The 16065-nt window shown below is 50.7% G+C and overlaps 2 protein-coding genes across 5 annotated transcripts in view; one reads left to right on the top strand and one right to left on the bottom strand.

Moving 5' to 3' along the window:
* The first annotated feature begins 880 nt into the window (after positions 1–880).
* ESRP2 (epithelial splicing regulatory protein 2) lies at positions 881–14837 on the top strand. Of its 4 annotated transcripts, none has more exons than XM_082676083.1 (15): positions 881–1163; positions 1252–1380; positions 2797–2910; positions 3026–3140; positions 3475–3573; positions 3796–3850; positions 3917–4027; positions 4103–4235; positions 4314–4356; positions 4518–4819; positions 4935–5147; positions 5254–5452; positions 5603–5789; positions 6106–6271; positions 14704–14837. In XM_082676083.1, exons 1-15 carry the CDS (start codon positions 966–968, stop codon positions 14713–14715), a joined length of 2076 nt encoding a protein of 691 aa, XP_082532209.1. In that variant the 5' UTR covers positions 881–965; the 3' UTR covers positions 14716–14837. The 4 variants fall into 4 exon arrangements, with proteins under 4 accessions (XP_082532209.1, XP_082532208.1, XP_082532207.1 ...); XM_082676082.1 differs by lacking the exon at positions 14704–14837 and adding an exon at positions 6348–6698 and having other exon boundaries at positions 3920–4027; XM_082676081.1 differs by lacking the exon at positions 14704–14837 and adding an exon at positions 6348–6698.
* Positions 6717–16065, bottom strand: part of NFATC3 (nuclear factor of activated T cells 3) — a 134363-nt gene continuing 125014 nt past the window's right edge. Inside the window, 1 exon segment of the mRNA XM_082676080.1 lies at positions 6717–10292. Within this exon segment, the coding sequence (XP_082532206.1) occupies positions 10171–10292 (122 nt within the window). The 3' untranslated portion in view covers positions 6717–10170.

Raw genomic sequence — 16065 nt, 5'->3', positions numbered from 1 at the left:
CACCGGCCAGCACGCTCACATCTCCAGGCAACAGGCCTGTTGTCAAGGGGGAAGGGCGAAAAGAGGCGGCAGGCCTCACGTGCGGTAGGGGTGAGGCTCCTTGCCGGGACCATCCGGCTCAGCGCCGGGGAGCCGCTCTCGGGAGCTGGGGCCGGGGATGGGGGAGACGCGCTTCTTCCTTCCCCAGCACCGAGGCCTGCGCACCTCCGACCGCTCTTTGGCATCGCGGGCACTTCCTGGAGCCAGGCTGAGGCCCAGCCTTCGCACTTGTGTGCACAAACCCTTTCCACTGACCTCTGGTGAATACTCAAATGGGTTTAATGATCTCTTGTGCTTCCTGCCACCCTCCCCCCACACCAGTCGACCTCTGGCGACCCCCCTACAAGCCTTTGGGTGATACCTGATAACTCTTACCGGCCCCTTTCACCTTGGGTGACTTCTTTTACCCCTCCAGACCCGCCGTCGTGACCCCCACAGCCTCCAGGCTGCCTCCTGGTGATTTTCACAAGTCCAAAGGACCCTTACGGACTAAAAAAGGCCCCTGGTTTTACTCTTTCCTTGGCGGAGGCCCGGTGGGGGAGCGGAGAGGGAGGGGGGTCGCCGCAGAAGTCAGGCAGGGCCCGCTGGGGGAGCGCGAGCCCAGGCCAGCCTTGTGAGTGTGCGCGTGTAGGGCCTAGAGTCTAGCGGCCCTCCCCCATGGTTCCCGGGGGCCGCCCTCGGTCACGTGGCCGGCGGGGCCGACAGGTAACTCGCCCAGAGAGGGCGGGGGCCGGTAGCCGCCCCGCCCCGCGGGGCGCCTTGGGCGGGTCTCAGCAGCGCCCACTGCGGCAGCCGGGCCGCAGGTGCCGCCCATAACACACGGTGTCCCGCCTAAGCCGAAACGCGTCTGCCGTCGGTCGGTGAGTGTGTGCGCTTCGTCGGTCCGCGTGTGTCTGTCTGGTCGAGCACACTCTCCCTCTGCGGCCATGACTCCGCCGCCACCCCAGCCACCGCCCTCAGGCCCGAACCCCGCCGCAGACTCCGCTGCCGACCCCCGTCCCGGGCCTGGACCCCTGGTAGTACTGTTCGGGGCCACGGCGGGTGCGCTGGGGCAGGACCTGGGCTCCGACGAGACCGACTTAATCCTCCTAGTCTGGCAAGTGGTGGAGCCGCGGAGCCGCCAGGTAGGGTGGAAAGAGGGCGGTGGGATCTCCAGGGAGCTTCAGGATCCGAGGGGCGCAGCGGCTGATCGGTTTTCCCCGCCGCTCGCAGGTGGGGACATTGCATAAATCGCTGGTACGCGCCGAGGCGGCCGCGCTGAGCCCGCAGTGTCGCGAGGCGAGCGGCCTGAGCGCCGACAGCCTGGCGCGGGCCGAGCCGCTGGACAAGGTGCTGCAGCAGGTGAGCGCTGGGGCCGGGGTGAATGGAGGCCCGGCCGGGCTGCAGGGACATTTCTCGGCGGTAGAGGCGGCAGGAGGCGAGGCCTGGCGCACCACAACCAACTGGCCGGGGCGGTAGGACGGGTTCCTGTTGTTTGAAACTTTCAGCGACTCCCGTGTGTGCGTGTGTCCGCGTGTGCCGGCCATTCCTAGGGGGGCGTCTTTTCAGACTTTCCAGTGGTCCACTCCTACTGAGGGGGTGGAGATGGAGGCTGCGAGACCCCTCCCAGAGTCCCCGGCCTGCGGGAGAGCTAGACTGAGACGCCTCTGGGGACCTGCCCGGCCAGGTCTCTCAGAACAGCAGCCGGAAGCTGAAAGGGCCGAGGGGCCCAGACTTGGCCATAGGTCACGGTCCCTGCTGCCTGCGTCCTCGGCCCACCCATCCGCCAGGAAGACGCTGGAGCAGGGGCGTAGGGCGGTTTCTGCCCAGGAGGCAGGCGCCGCCAGGTGTAAGCTGCTCGTCCAGGCCTGTCTCGGCCGGCTGGCCAGGCGTGGGCGCTGTCCGGACCCCGCCTGGAGGCTACCTGCCTCCTGAGTGCAAAGGCCTGGGGTGCCTCCCGGCCCTGGCTGAAGTGGGAGTCGGTTCCCTTTGCTGTTTTTCTTATCTTCATTACTGGGCTCACCCTGTGCCTGACTCTTGAGTGGAATGAGTGAAAGTGCTTTACTAGCACAAGTTCTTTCATCGTCCAACAACTCTGGTGGTTCCTGATGAGGAAACAGGCACAGATTGTAAAGCTGGGGTTAGAAGAGGTTCTTGGGCCTGTGGTTTGTGCTTGTACCAGTTCTCCAGCAGGGATAGAGGATGGGGGAGGGGCAAGGCAGCTTTCCGCCCCCTCTATGAGCAAACAACTCAGTGCCAGCCGGTCGATAAGATCTGGGTCAAAGCTCATGCTGCCCCTGGCGTCCAGGTGTGGAGCTCTGTCAGTTCTGTCCTTGGAGTTTCTCTGCCCCTCAGTTGGTCAGACCTAGGGGCGGGGCTGCCATTGACCATGAGCAGGCCGGGCCTCAGGCAGGACTGGGCCTCCCCCACCTGAGGGTGGTGCCTGGTCAGGGACAGGTTTAACCTGCTTTGCCCCGCCCTTTCCCACCTGGCTTGTCCTACTCCACCAGGTGTTTGCTCTGGCCCCATTCCAGACTCCTGGAGTGTGTGTGATGGGGGCTTGGGTGATATGTGACTGCTCCCATTTGGCCTGGAGAAGGTGACAGTGGACTGGGGGAGAAGGAGGACACAGAGCCAGGCCCAACAGGCATAGCCACCTCCTCCCCAGGCAGGGTAGGGCTGAACATCTGGCTGAACCAGCTTTGCAAGCCTGCGCCCTCCCTCCCCCTGCCCACCTAGCTGTGAGTCCCTCTGTCTCTCTCCGCTCCCTATTCCTAGTTCTCACAACTGGTGAGCGGGGATGTGGCTTTGCTGGGCGGGGGCCCCTACACGCTCTGCACTGATGGGCAGCAGCTGCTGCGACAGGTCCTGCACCCTGAGGCCTCCAGGAAGGTATGCCACCACTGAGGGCACAACAGGGGGTAGGGTTCCTAGGACCCCTCTTGTCACGGGGGTGGGCAGGGCAGCTCAGTTTCCCCCATTCATCCCCATTCCCATGTGCCCCCAGAACCTGGCGCTCCCCGACACCTTCTTCTCCTTCTACGACCTCCGCAGAGAGTTCCACGTGCAGCACCCGAGCACCCACCCTGCCAGGGACCTCACTGTGGCCACCATGGCACAGGGTATCTGTGACCTAGCAGGATTACGGTGGAGGGGCGGCTGTAGGCTGAATGTCTCTGAGTATGTGCATGCTGGTGGGTTGAATGAACACATGCAAGTTTACATTACCTGCTGAGTCCCTGACTGCATGTCTCTGTGCCTGTGCACATTTGGAATGTGGGCATATGTCTACATATGTCTGGGCTGGGGATCTTTAAGAGGATCCATGAGCTGGGCCAAAACAAATGTGTTTGCCAGGATTCTGCATGTGTCTGTGTAGGGGACTTGAACCTCGGTGGGACATGCTAGTTGCCCTCTCATGCTGGGATTTCCTCACTGTGAGTTCTCTGCTCATAGACTTGGGGCTGGAGACGGATGCCACAGAGGACGATTTTGGGGTGTGGGAAGTGAAGACAATGGTAGCTGTCATCCTCCACCTGCTTGATGGACCCAGCGGTAAGGTTCCTCTCACCACCTTTCACCTGTTCTCAGGGCTGGGTGACTGCCTGCCTATTACTTCCTCCAAGTTCCCCTCCCCATTTTTCACCTCTGAGAGACCACAAGGTGAAAGCCCCTTTGTTACCTCCTCATCCCCCTCAACTGTCCTCTTTTTGCAGCGCTTGGTGGGGAGACCCCCCTCCACCAGACCCTGCTGACCCCCATGCCATCTCCTCTCAGGTCAACTGTTTTCGAAGCCCGAAGTGGTAAAGCAGAAATATGAGACAGGGCCTTGGTGAGTGAGGGGGCAGGGTTGGGGGTGACACCAGCTGGACAGCTCTGACTGAGCCCCGCCCCACAGCAGCAAGGCCGACGTGGTGGACAGCGAGACTGTGGTTCGGGCTCGTGGCCTGCCCTGGCAGTCGTCAGACCAGGACGTGGCTAGATTCTTCACGGGGCTTAATATTGCCAGGTGGGTACAGCAGCACGGGTGGACCCAGGAGGGCAGGCCTACCCAGGAGGCACTAACGCAGCACTGGCTCCACAGGGGTGGTGTAGCACTGTGCCTCAATGCCCAGGGCCGCAGAAATGGTGAGGCCCTCATCCGTTTTGTGGACAGCGAGCAGCGGGACCTAGCACTGCAGAGACACAAGCACCACATGGGTGTCCGCTATATTGAGGTGGGGCTCTGGGCTTGGGAGCGGAGCAGGGCAGAGCTGAGGCCAGGCAAGCATGAAACTCATGGGCTGTTCCCACAGGTATATAAAGCAACAGGAGAGGAGTTTGTAAAGATCGCAGGGGGTGAGTGTGCTCCCAACAGCATCTAGATCCCCCTGGTTCTTGATCCATGTCCTGCTTCCCTGACGCCCCTTGCCTTTCTGCTCCCATGTGTGCTAGGTGTGGGTGGGTATTTGGAAGGGCACAAATGAAGTCAGTAGGTGACTCCCACGCCCCCCACCAAGGCACTTCACTAGAGGTGGCTCGTTTCCTGTCACGCGAAGACCAAGTGATCCTGCGGCTGCGGGGACTGCCCTTCTCGGCTGGGCCAGCAGATGTGCTAGGCTTCCTGGGGCCAGAGTGCCCAGTGACTGGGGGTGCCGATGGGCTGCTCTTTGTGCGCCACCCTGACGGCCGGCCCACTGGTGATGCCTTTGCCCTCTTCGCCTGTGAGGAGCTGGCACAGGCTGCATTACGCAGGCATAAGGGCACGCTGGGTAAGCGATACATTGAACTCTTCCGGAGCACTGCAGCCGAGGTGCAGCAGGTGAGCCACCCAGGGCTCCCCCTACCCCCGTGTGCTTCTCCAGGGTGTCCCTTCCATGCCCTCCTTGGCCCTGCCCTACTTGGCATAACCAGCCTGCTGCTTCCTTCCTTACTAGGTCCTGAACCGCTATGCCTCCAGCCCACTCCTTCCCACACTGACTGCTCCACTGCTGCCTATCCCCTTCCCACTGGCAGCTGGGACCGGGAGAGACTGTGTACGCCTTCGAGGCCTGCCCTACACAGCCACCATCGAAGACATCCTAAGCTTTCTGGGGGAGGCAGCGGCTGACATTCGGCCCCATGGTGTGCACATGGTACTCAACCAGCAGGTAAAGCTGCGTCCAGTGGGGGAGCACACTTAGTTACAGAGGGGTGTGTGATTGGGAGGAAGGCATTTTTGTACACGACAGACTGCTTACAAGATGGTGTGCACAGGGCCGGCCGTCGGGTGATGCCTTCATCCAGATGACATCAGCAGAGCGGGCCCTAGCTGCTGCTCAGCGTTGCCATAAGAAAGCAATGAAGGAACGCTATGTGGAGGTGGTCCCCTGCTCCACAGAGGAGATGAGCCATGTCCTAATGGGGGGCACCTTGGGCCGCAGTGGCATGTCCCCTCCACCCTGCAAGCTGCCCTGTGAGTGTCCCAGGGGGCTGGGAAAGAAGGAGGCATGTGGGGGCCAGGATGTTATAACCCTCACTTTCTACGGTGGGGACTCCCTTCTGGCTGCCCCACCCAGGGCAGTGCTGGGCTCCCTGCAGATACGCTCTCTACTTCTGCCTCTAGGCCTCTCACCGCCCACCTACGCCACCTTCCAGGCCACCCCAACACTCATTCCCACTGAGACAGCAGCTCTGTATCCCTCTTCAGCACTGCTCCCAGCCGCCAGGGTGCCCGCTGCCCCCACCCCGGTTGCCTACTACCCAGGGCCAGCCACTCAACTCTACATGAACTACACAGCTTACTACCCCAGGTACCCTGCTGCTAAGATTACTTCACTGTCTTGCCCCCTTGTCCTGGTTTGGGGGAGGATCATGATCCCCTTCCTGGGCCAAATAACTCAAGGTCTGCCGGAACTTCGACTTTACTCTGAGACGACAAGGGAGTGACAGATGTGGGCTGCCTGATGCCATCTACAAACTAGAACAGAGACGACTCTGTAGAGACAGGGGTATTAGGGAGGAGGAAATGAACCAAACACAAGGCAGAGGCAAGGGAAGAGGCAGGTAGGTCTTGGTCTAGGCCACAGGTGGCACTGCACTACTAAATCCCTGCCTTTCCTACCCTAGCCCCCCAGTCTCCCCCACCACTGTGGGCTACCTCACCACGCCCCCTGCTGCCCTGGCCTCTGCTCCCACCTCAGTGTTGTCCCAGCCAGGAGCCCTGGTCCGTATGCAGGGTGTCCCATACACAGCTGGTATGAAGGATCTGCTCAGCATCTTCCAGGCCTACCAGGTGAGGTGTGGCTGGAGGGCTTGGGAACCTGGCTGAGCCTGGAGCTCCCTGCCTAAATAATCTGTCACTTCTGCAGCTAGCCCCTGATGACTACACCAGTCTGATGCCTGTTGGTGACCCACCTCGCACTGTGCTACAGGCCCCCAAAGAATGGGTGTGTTTGTAGGTGAGGGAGCCAGGAGGTAAGAGCTGGCTGATGTCCTCAGCTAACAGGACTCTCCTGCATCCAGAGAACCAGCGCCCTCAACCTGGTTGGTAGCTTCTTTCTGGCTTGTCAAAATTCTCAGAAAGCCCCCAGAGGAGCTCAAGCCCCAGCTCCATCCCCGCTACTTATTACTCTGTGTGTTCATCCCAAAGATGATGGCTGGACCCTGAATGCAGGGCTGGGGGTGGAATGTCACCACCCTGCTCCCAGTGGTCTGATCTGGGCCTCTTAAGTAGCAGAGAGCCTTTGTTCTGTTTTGGCTATGGTCCATGCCTACAGATTCCATAGGGCTGATGTCCATAGCAGGCTTGCTTTCTTTTTAAAAAATGTAAACCCTGGTGCCTTCAGCGTATGACTCCAGGGGACTTCTGAGTAAAGATCCCAATGTTCTACCTTCCCCTGTCCCTTCTGGTGGGGGGCAGGGGGGCAGAGAGCGCTGGCCCCAGTCCCCAGGATACTGACCTCCGTGGTCACATTGCACCAGGGGTGGTCCCACCTAAGGATGCTAGCCCCCCTCTAGCTTGACACAAAGAATAGATGGCAGATGGCAAAAATCACAGGCTTGTTTTGATGGACTGCATTGCAATATCCTCAGAGGACAATAGGGGGCAGGAGGCCCTCACACAAAAACTCAGGCTTGACTTTTAAAGGGACTTCTGCCTACTTTTCATGCACACCTTGGGCAGGTCAGTTGTCCTGAACTCAGCAGACACCTTGGAATGTCCTTTGCACCCATTAGAGGGTGCTGAACTGAAGCTTCGGAAGGAATTTGGAACTCTACCCTCTCCTCCGTAAAATAAACAAAGGTTCCCAACCAAGTGGACTTTTTAAAAGCCAAAGTGCCCTTCACTTTGGCACAGAGTGAGGGGCTCCACACCAGCCCTATGCAGAGGAACACTCAGGCAGATTTCAAGGAGACTGTTGACCTGTCACCGTTTATTATTTCAGCACTGTAACTGAGGAGCCTGAATTGCTGGCTCTTCTTCCCTTTGTATTTGTATAAGGAGCACTGTACTCCTATAAAAGGTTTTAAAATACAAAATGTACAAGAAAACACAATGTCAAGTGCTGTAAACATAACTGAGAATCAGTTCCTTAATTGAACATCATCCATTTTATAAAATACAAGGTTTCAACTTGAACCCATCTGAACCTTACAGATGACCATCTGTTCTGATTATCAAAAACAGGGCTTTACAGCCAGACTCAGCAGAGCTCTGGTGATAGTGGCTAACCCTGGGCAGGGGTGGGTTGCACCCCGGGCAGCAGCACCACACTTGAACCCAAAAACATCTGTTCCTAGCTGTTTTCAGCCACGTTTCTCTGTGCATCTCCAGTAAGCAGAAGGCTGCTCATCCCATTCCTCAACCCAAGATATAGCATGGGTTGGAGGGGGAAGGGGTGGGTCCTAGCACATGCCCAGTTGCTCAGTGCTGTTACTAGAAATCAATTTGCATAGTCCAATGGATGTGTGCTGTAACACCACTATGTTGCACAAAAATTAAGGTATTTATCTACAAAACCAAAAAATACTGTCTTTTACACCAAAGCTTTTACAAAGCTGATACAAAACTGCTTACATAGTATACAAAGCTCTATTTTAAAATTTAATTTTTATTTTAAATAGGAAAGAGCATTTCTAGTGCTACAGGCATCAAGGTATTTAAAAGGCATCAAAATTTGGTGCATAGCAACTCTGTATCATAGAGGCTTTTATTCTTGAGGGCAGCAGAGCAACCCCCAAAGGGTCTTGCAAGGGAAGCTCTTGCAAGAACCCCATGTGAGGCAGCTACACCAGGGACAAGAGGGTGGAGGCAAGTCTGGCCAACTCTCTGGAACTTCATCTAAAGGCGGCCAGCCACCGCAAACCCTCCAAAGGAAACTCTGGGCTTCCAACCACAGGCCCTGAAGCAAATCTCACTATCCACACTGTGACACAAAACTCACTTTCAAAGAAAATGTGACAACACCAGGCTCCAAGAAGGACTAGAGTGATTTGCTGAAGTACAAGCATTTTTTTCTAACTAATTTTAGGGAGATATCTAAAACATCATGGATTAAAGGAAAAAAAAAAAAAAAAAAGGACCTTACTTCCTCATCCTGGGTCAATAGCTCCTAACTGGTTGACTAGAGGTGGTAGGCAATGAGCTGGCTCCCTCCACCCAGGCCTCACTTGGCCTCAGTAGACAGTCCTGGCATCTAGGACCCACAATCCCCTCCAATAATAGCATCAAGCCTTTGACCAGCCCAGCACACTGTCTCACATGTAGGCACTCAGAAAATTTGCTTCCTGAATAAAAGTACATTTCATTTGAAAACATACTGCAAACTTCAGGGGTGTTGAAATAGGCCCAAGCCTTGGAACAGGAAACTAATCCCATTAAAGGGAGGGGTAAGGGCAAGGTGTGAAAAGAGCACCCAAGTCGGGCACCTCCTTTGGTAGACAGCAGGCTGGAGTTTCTTGCTGGCCCCGCCTTGGGCACCAGCCTTACCAGCAGCACCACCAGGACATCTTTGGTGTGGAGGGTCAGGTTTAGAATGCTATCTCAGTTTTGGAATTGCCTCAAAGCCTTTTAGAAAAAGGCTGTTTTTTAGGCCATGCAGATGGGAGGGTAGGCCAGAATCATTTTAGGCTGTAAACAGAATGAGGGAAAAGCCTTCCATGCCAGTGTAAATCTTAAATGCGTCCCATCTGGAATCCTGAATGTTCTCTGCTCCTGTCTTGAAGCATAGCTCATTTGTACTTAGCTTCTGACACAGCCTGGCCTCTAGAGAAGCTAGAAGCAGCAAATTTGCCTAAACAAATCATCACAAGACTGTGGCAGCCAAATGCAGATGCTTCCACTTGGAAAAGGTCTGGGACCAGAGGACACAAAAGGGAAGAGTACTCCACAGTCTACCTGTATGTAGGATGGCAGGAAATTAAAGCTACCAAGCTAAGAAACCCGACCTTTCAAAGTTCCCTTACATGTAGTTATCTTACCCAAGGCCCTGAGGAAAAAAAGCAATTTCAACATGGAGACAGCATGGAGAGATTACAGGAAGATTACCTAGAAAGTTACAAAAATGCTATGCTCTGGAATGTCATTTTATATTCCAACACTTCAATGATTGGAATGGTGTCATTTTATCTAACAGTTTACTTTTATAAAGAGGTATGAGCTACATTTGGCTTTACTTCCTATGAATCTATGAAAGGCTTCAGGACACATGCTGAGTTTCCAAGGCATAGGTGTGGGCTTGGGGGAATAATTTTTTTTTAATGTTTGCCTCTGGAAGGTTTTATCAAAAGTTTCTACTTTAAAAATATCATCAAAGCTAAAGAGTCCTTCAAATGACAATAAAGCAGTACAAATCACCAATCCTAGCTAAGCAACCAGATCGCCTGCAAAAGCAGCACCTCTGAAATGGAGAGCCTGCTGCATTCACACTCAAAGCACCCATCATATAAAAGTATCCTATTTAAATATAAAAAGCAAAGCTCATTTCCCCAAAGATCAGACAGCCTGTGCTGCTCCTGTTCTTTTACAAAATCTACACAAGGCCTGAGTTGGAGGAATGCTGCTTTCCCCACATATGGTGATCCCAACTCCTGGCTCCATCCTGAAGGTTGCAGAGTTGGAAGCCCAAGGTCCAAAGAGAGAAACATGCTGAGAAGTACATGATGGTGGACACAAGGCTGCAGTGAACGCTGTTAGAGCCCGTCGGATCTTCCTAAATCCAGGGAATCAGGACCTGGGAGGGGAGCCTGCCTGCTCGCCCCTGTTCCTTGGGAAACAGAAATCTGGGACATGTCTCTCCCAATTACCTCGTTCACTGAAAAACAAGAAAGGGAAGAGTGATTAGTGACCTCTGTGTGACTGACCATATGATGCTCAATGCCAAGCACTATTTCAAAGACATTTTTTCCCTTTCCATTGCTTTCTATAAAGATAAAGGCAGTGCTTGAAGTCTGCTCTTGAACTGGATGGCAACATCACTCCAAAAGTTGTTCCAGACCCCCCCCCCTACCTTTCAGTTCAATTTTGTTTGGGAAGGGGAATGGCTGAAGGAAATGGTAAACGTTCTTACCCTCACTCTAAAGGCTCTTGCTCTAGCAGAGAATAGGATACTTTTGAAATGTGTTCACCTTAATCTAACTTTTCCTTAATTTCATCCTTTTAGGAGGGTTTTCCCTTTCTGATTCCTGCACTGCACCTGTATATAAAGTAAATGAAAATAAGTGCTTTGATGAGAGTAAACCACTGAGATTTGGGGGTTATTTTGTTACCCTATGCTAATGCAAACATCCTTTATCATGTGGGGGCATTTGTATTATTTCTGATCCTTTCAGAACAGGCTCTTGATTTTGTTGGTTTCTATGATGTGCCAAGCACCTCAGGAAGCACCACAGTCTTCTGTGAGGTCCAGTGCAAAGAGTTTTAATCTTAAGGAACCAAAATAGACGGGAACACCCCAAATAAGAAACTTTAGTTCTCTCACCATGAGAACTCTTTGCTTTGAAATGAAAATTCTTTGCTTTATCAACTAAAGATTCTATTCTAATTCCACTCCTAGGCATATACTCAAGAGAACTGAAAACATACATCCATATAAAAACTTGTACTCAAATGTTCATACCAGCATTATTCATAATAGCTCCAAACTGGAAATAACCCAAACGTCTACCATTAATGAATGAATAAACAAAATGTGGTCTATTCCACAAAATGAAATATTATTCAGTCTTAAAAAAAGAATGAAGTTCTAATACATGCTACAACATGGATGAACCTTGAAAACATGCTAAGTGAAAGAAGCCAAACACAAAACATCATATATTGTTTGATTCCATTTATATAAAATGGCCAGAACTGACAGAAAATAAATAGATGGTTGCCAGGAGTAATGGGAAGGAAGGAATGGGGAGTGACTGCTCAGGGGTATGGGGTTTCTATCTGGAGTAATGAAAATGTGTAAAAATTAGATACTGATGATGATTGCACAACTCTATGAATATATTAAAAAACCAATGAACTGTGTATTTTCAAGGATGAATTTTATAGTAATGAATTATATCTCAATACAGCTGTTATAAACAAAAATAGACCAAGACAAAAAAAAAATCTCTATAATTAGCATTTGAAGTGATCATAGACCAAGGAGACACTAATGATTGTTTAAGAAATCTTCAAGGACTTCTCTGGTGCTGCAGCTGTTAAGAATCCGCCTGCCAATGCAGGGGACACAGGTTCAAGTCCTGGTCCGGGAAGATCCCACATGCCGCGGAGCAACTAAGCCTGTGTGCCACAACGACTGAGCCTGCGCTCTAGAGCCCGCGAGCCACAACTACAGAGCCCATGTGCCACAACTACTGAAGCCCGCGTGCCTAAAGCCCGTGCTCCGCAACAAAAGAAGCCACCACAATGAGAAGCCCATGCACTGCAACAAAGAGTAGCCCCCACTTGCCGTAACTAGAGAGAAAGCACACGTGCAGCAACGGAGACCCAACGCAGCCAAAAAAAAGAAAAAAAGAAAAGATTAAAAAAAGGAAAAGAGGACTTCCCTGGTGGCACAGTGGTTAAGAATCTGCATGCCAATGCAGGGGACACAGGTTCGGGCCCTGGTCCGGGAAGAGCCCACACGCCGCGGAGCAACTAAGCCTGTGTCCCACAACTACTGAGCCTACACTCTAGAGCCCATGTGCCACAACTACTGAGGCTGTGTGCCACAACTACTGAAGCCCACGTGCCTAGAGCCTATGCTCCGCAACAAGAGAAGCCACCACAGTGAGAAGCCTGTCCACCGCAACAAAGAGTAGCCCCCACTCGCCACAACTAGATAAAGCCTGTGCAGCAACGAAGACCCAGCGCAGCCAAAAATAAATAAATAAATTTAAAAAAAAGAAAAGAAATGGCTTCAAACCCCTTTAAAAAAATCTTCAAATATTAACATCTAATCTTTTTTTAAAAAATTAATTAGTTAATTTTTTGGGCTGTGTTGGGTCTTCACTTCTGTGCGAGGGCTTTCTCTAGTTGCGGCGAGCGGGGGCCACTCTTCATCGCGGTGTGCGGGCCTCTCACCGTCGCGGCCTCTCTTGTCGCGGAGCACAGGCTCCAGACGCGCAGGCTCAGTAGCTGTAGCTCACGGGCCCAGTTGCTCCGCGGCATGTGGGATCTTCCTGGACCAGGGCTCGAACCCGTGTCCCCTGAACTGGCAGGCAGAATCTCAACCACTGCGCCACCAGGGAAGCCCCCCATCTAATCTTTTTATTGTTTAGGTAGTTAAGAAAAAAATTCTTCAAACTCATATACTCATCATGGCTATAAGGAGAACGGAACTAACATTCGCTCCACAAATATTTATTGGGTATCCATGGGTTAACTTTACAATCGAAATTTATATCTTATTTCAGTTAAATCTTCACATTATTTTAAGATCACTATTACCCCACTTTACATATCAGTTAACAGAGGCTTTGCCAGTTCACACAATTTTCTTAGTAAATGGTAGAATCAGTTTCAAAACACCTGTTCAACTTCTTGAAGGCCAAAAGATTAGAAGAGCGTGGAAATCATTTAGACAAAGATAATGCAAAGGACCTGGACAAATGTGGTGCTCACAGTGAGTGTGGTGATGGTAAGAAGAGGGAAAGAGGAAAGGATTGATTCGCCACTACCACCAACGTTTTAAGTCTAGGAAGAATAGTACTGTCACTACTGGAAATAAGCTGAGGAGGAATATAGAGGAGGAAGGTGGTAGGTTAGGTCTGGAATTGGATTTGGAAATTAGAACATCCAAATGGAAAAATCCTATGGGTAAGGGACTACACTCAATGGTCAGAGCAAGAAGAGATGTATGTACCTTCTTACTAGAGACCTGGAAGTATGGGAGCAGTTTCATAGTTCCACTGAGGAGCAAAAGGCTGAAGAAAAAGTGGGAGTAGCCTTGTGATCTGATAAGAAAATAGGACCTGGGAGAGCAAATATGTAAGCAAAGGAATGGCCTGGAAATTAGGTTTAGCTTGAATACAGGCTCTGCCACTAATTGCATGTGTGTCCTTGGACAAATAACTTCATATATCTAAGACTCCCATTTCCTTAGCTATACAATGATGGTGTTAAACTAATAAGGTCTCTTTAACTGTAGAAGTCTGTGATTTGTCATCAGACAAATTTTCAAGTGGCAGTACTCAGAAGGGCAAAGAAGTGAAGGACAAAAATTTGGCTTGGGCTTCCCTGGTGGCGCAGTGGTTGGGAGTCCGCCTGCCGATACAGGGGGCGCGGGTTCGTGCCCTGGTCCAGGAGGATCCCGCGTGCCGCGGAGCGGCTGGGCCCGTGAGCCATGGCCGCTGGGCCTGCGCGTCCGGAGCCTGTGCTCCGCAACGGGAGAGGCCGCAGCAGTGAGAGGCCCGCGTACCGCAAAAAAAAAAAAAAAAAAAAAATTTTTTTTAAAAAGTGAGGCAAAGAAGTAGGAGTAGAAGCTAAAGGAATCTAACTACAAAAGGATGAAGATTAAGCAGTGTTGGCTAGCTCTAATAATCACTAATTGAGATCAATTTTTGAAGGTCATTGGTACAGACTTATGAAGGTCTTTGTCAGATAGAGGATGCCTTTCAAGTAAATTTTCCAGGCTAGGATTTATTGACCATTCATGATGGTTTGCAAAGAAGGATAGAATTAATCTAAACTGACTCCTGACTGCTAGAAATAACTCACTGAGATAGTTTCTATGTAAATGAAAACTTATGGGGATACTCTGCATAACAATACATTTTCTCTTCAGTTTCCTCATAAGTATAATGGAGATTTTTAAAAAACCTCTTATATAGTAAATAAAGGGACATAAATAGACAAGGCAGCCTTTGGCACCTCTGTCATAACAAGGGAGCAGTGTTTTCAGTGTAGATTCTATGTGTGGGTCTATGGGGTAGTCTCCTGCTAAGAAAGAGCACAAGGATGGCCTGTGATCTCTGTGCATGGCCTCTAACACTACTCATCGCATTAGATTATCAGTAGGCATCAGTATTACCTGTCTCTTGAATAGCCTGTGAACTCCTGAAGGACAAGGACTTTACTACCGAGGAAACATCAATTTCTAATGACTGAATAAATGGATCATAATCCAGTACAATTACTTGGAAGCTATTTGGAATAGTACCCTGAAAGTTCATTAGGTGGTGGGGTTGGAAAGGGACCAGAGAATGTTATTAAGACTAACACAAGGCATCTGATTTTGATTTTGGCAGTGTCTATTTTAAACAGGTCTCACAGCAGCAGTGGCAAAAAGCCAAATATAGAATCAAGTACCCAGCTCACATTCAAGTCATCTTTCCTGTCGCTTATTCCTTCCAAAGACGGTAACTTCAGAGATGTTCCAGGCTGCCATTAAACACACCTTTTTCAAATCTTGTCTCATTGTTCAAGTTTTAAAACAAGATGATTAAAAATGGTGCTTTATCATCATCGAAAACCATGTGATATATTTTTTTCCTGTGTCTTTATGAGGAAGTCAATGCTTACATTTTCTTGAGGATGAGGGTCTATAACAAACACTATCCACTCACTGACCAAGTACACTTTGATGATAAGGATAAACACATCATTTTCTGAAGAAGTTGGGTGGTGACCTTTATAGCAAAAGCCTGATCGAAGGTATGTTATCTCTGTTCCCCCTTACCAAAGTTCTGCTGTTCTTTTGCCTAGTGTGCGTAACCTCACTTAGTTAAACCAACCTGCAAGGTTCCTGACAGTTCAGGATTTTAAGACTAGGATAAAGCTAAGATTTTCCACAAAGAAGCACTCAAGCCGACTATATTCAAATATACTTTAACATATAATAATCAGAGAGTAGATTTAAGTTCCAAAAGGGCAAGGAACTTGTCTATCTTGTTCTCCATTGACTCCTTAGTGCTTGGTAAATATTGAGTGCTGATTAAAATTATGTGCCAATTGAATCTTTAATGTAATATGGGACTTGGCAAAACAACAACAAAAATTATGCTCAAATAATAGCTACTGAATACGAATTTTAGGCCAGGGAGTCAGAACTGTAACAAAGCAGTCCCTTCACCATCCTTTAGCAATAACTTGAGCACAGTGTGGTATCCAAGCCCACTGCTCTCCTTTGCCCCCTCACTTCACACTTAGCCTGGGGGCTCTGGGCTCTGGCTCCCACCTCTGGGTTCCTAAGATAGCCTTCTAATGTGACTGGCCAAACTTTGTCAACTTGAGCAAATTAAAATTATTACTGGTAAGCAAATCTATAATGTAATTTACATGTAAATCATTAGCAATCTTGATAAATACAGTACTAATTTCTTTTTTTTGCGGTACGCGGGCCTCTCACTGTTGTGGCCTCTCCCGTTGCGGAGCACAAGCTCCAGACACGCAGGCTCAGCGACCATGGCTCACGGGCCCAGCCGCTCCGCGGCATGTGGGATCCTCCCGGACCGGGGCACGAACTTGTGTCCCCTGCATCGGCAGGCAGACTCTCAACCACGGCGCCACCAGGGAAGCCCAGTACTAATTTCTTTAAAAAATTAGTGCTTGCAATTTTCACTTCCTTTTGAATGTATGTATGCATGAATTTATTGATTTATTTAAGTCCT

Source organism: Grampus griseus (genome assembly GCF_964374135.1).
Source record: "Grampus griseus genome assembly, chromosome: 19".
Lineage (NCBI taxonomy): Eukaryota > Metazoa > Chordata > Mammalia > Artiodactyla > Delphinidae > Grampus > Grampus griseus.
This window is presented reverse-complemented; position numbering and strand designations above follow the sequence as displayed.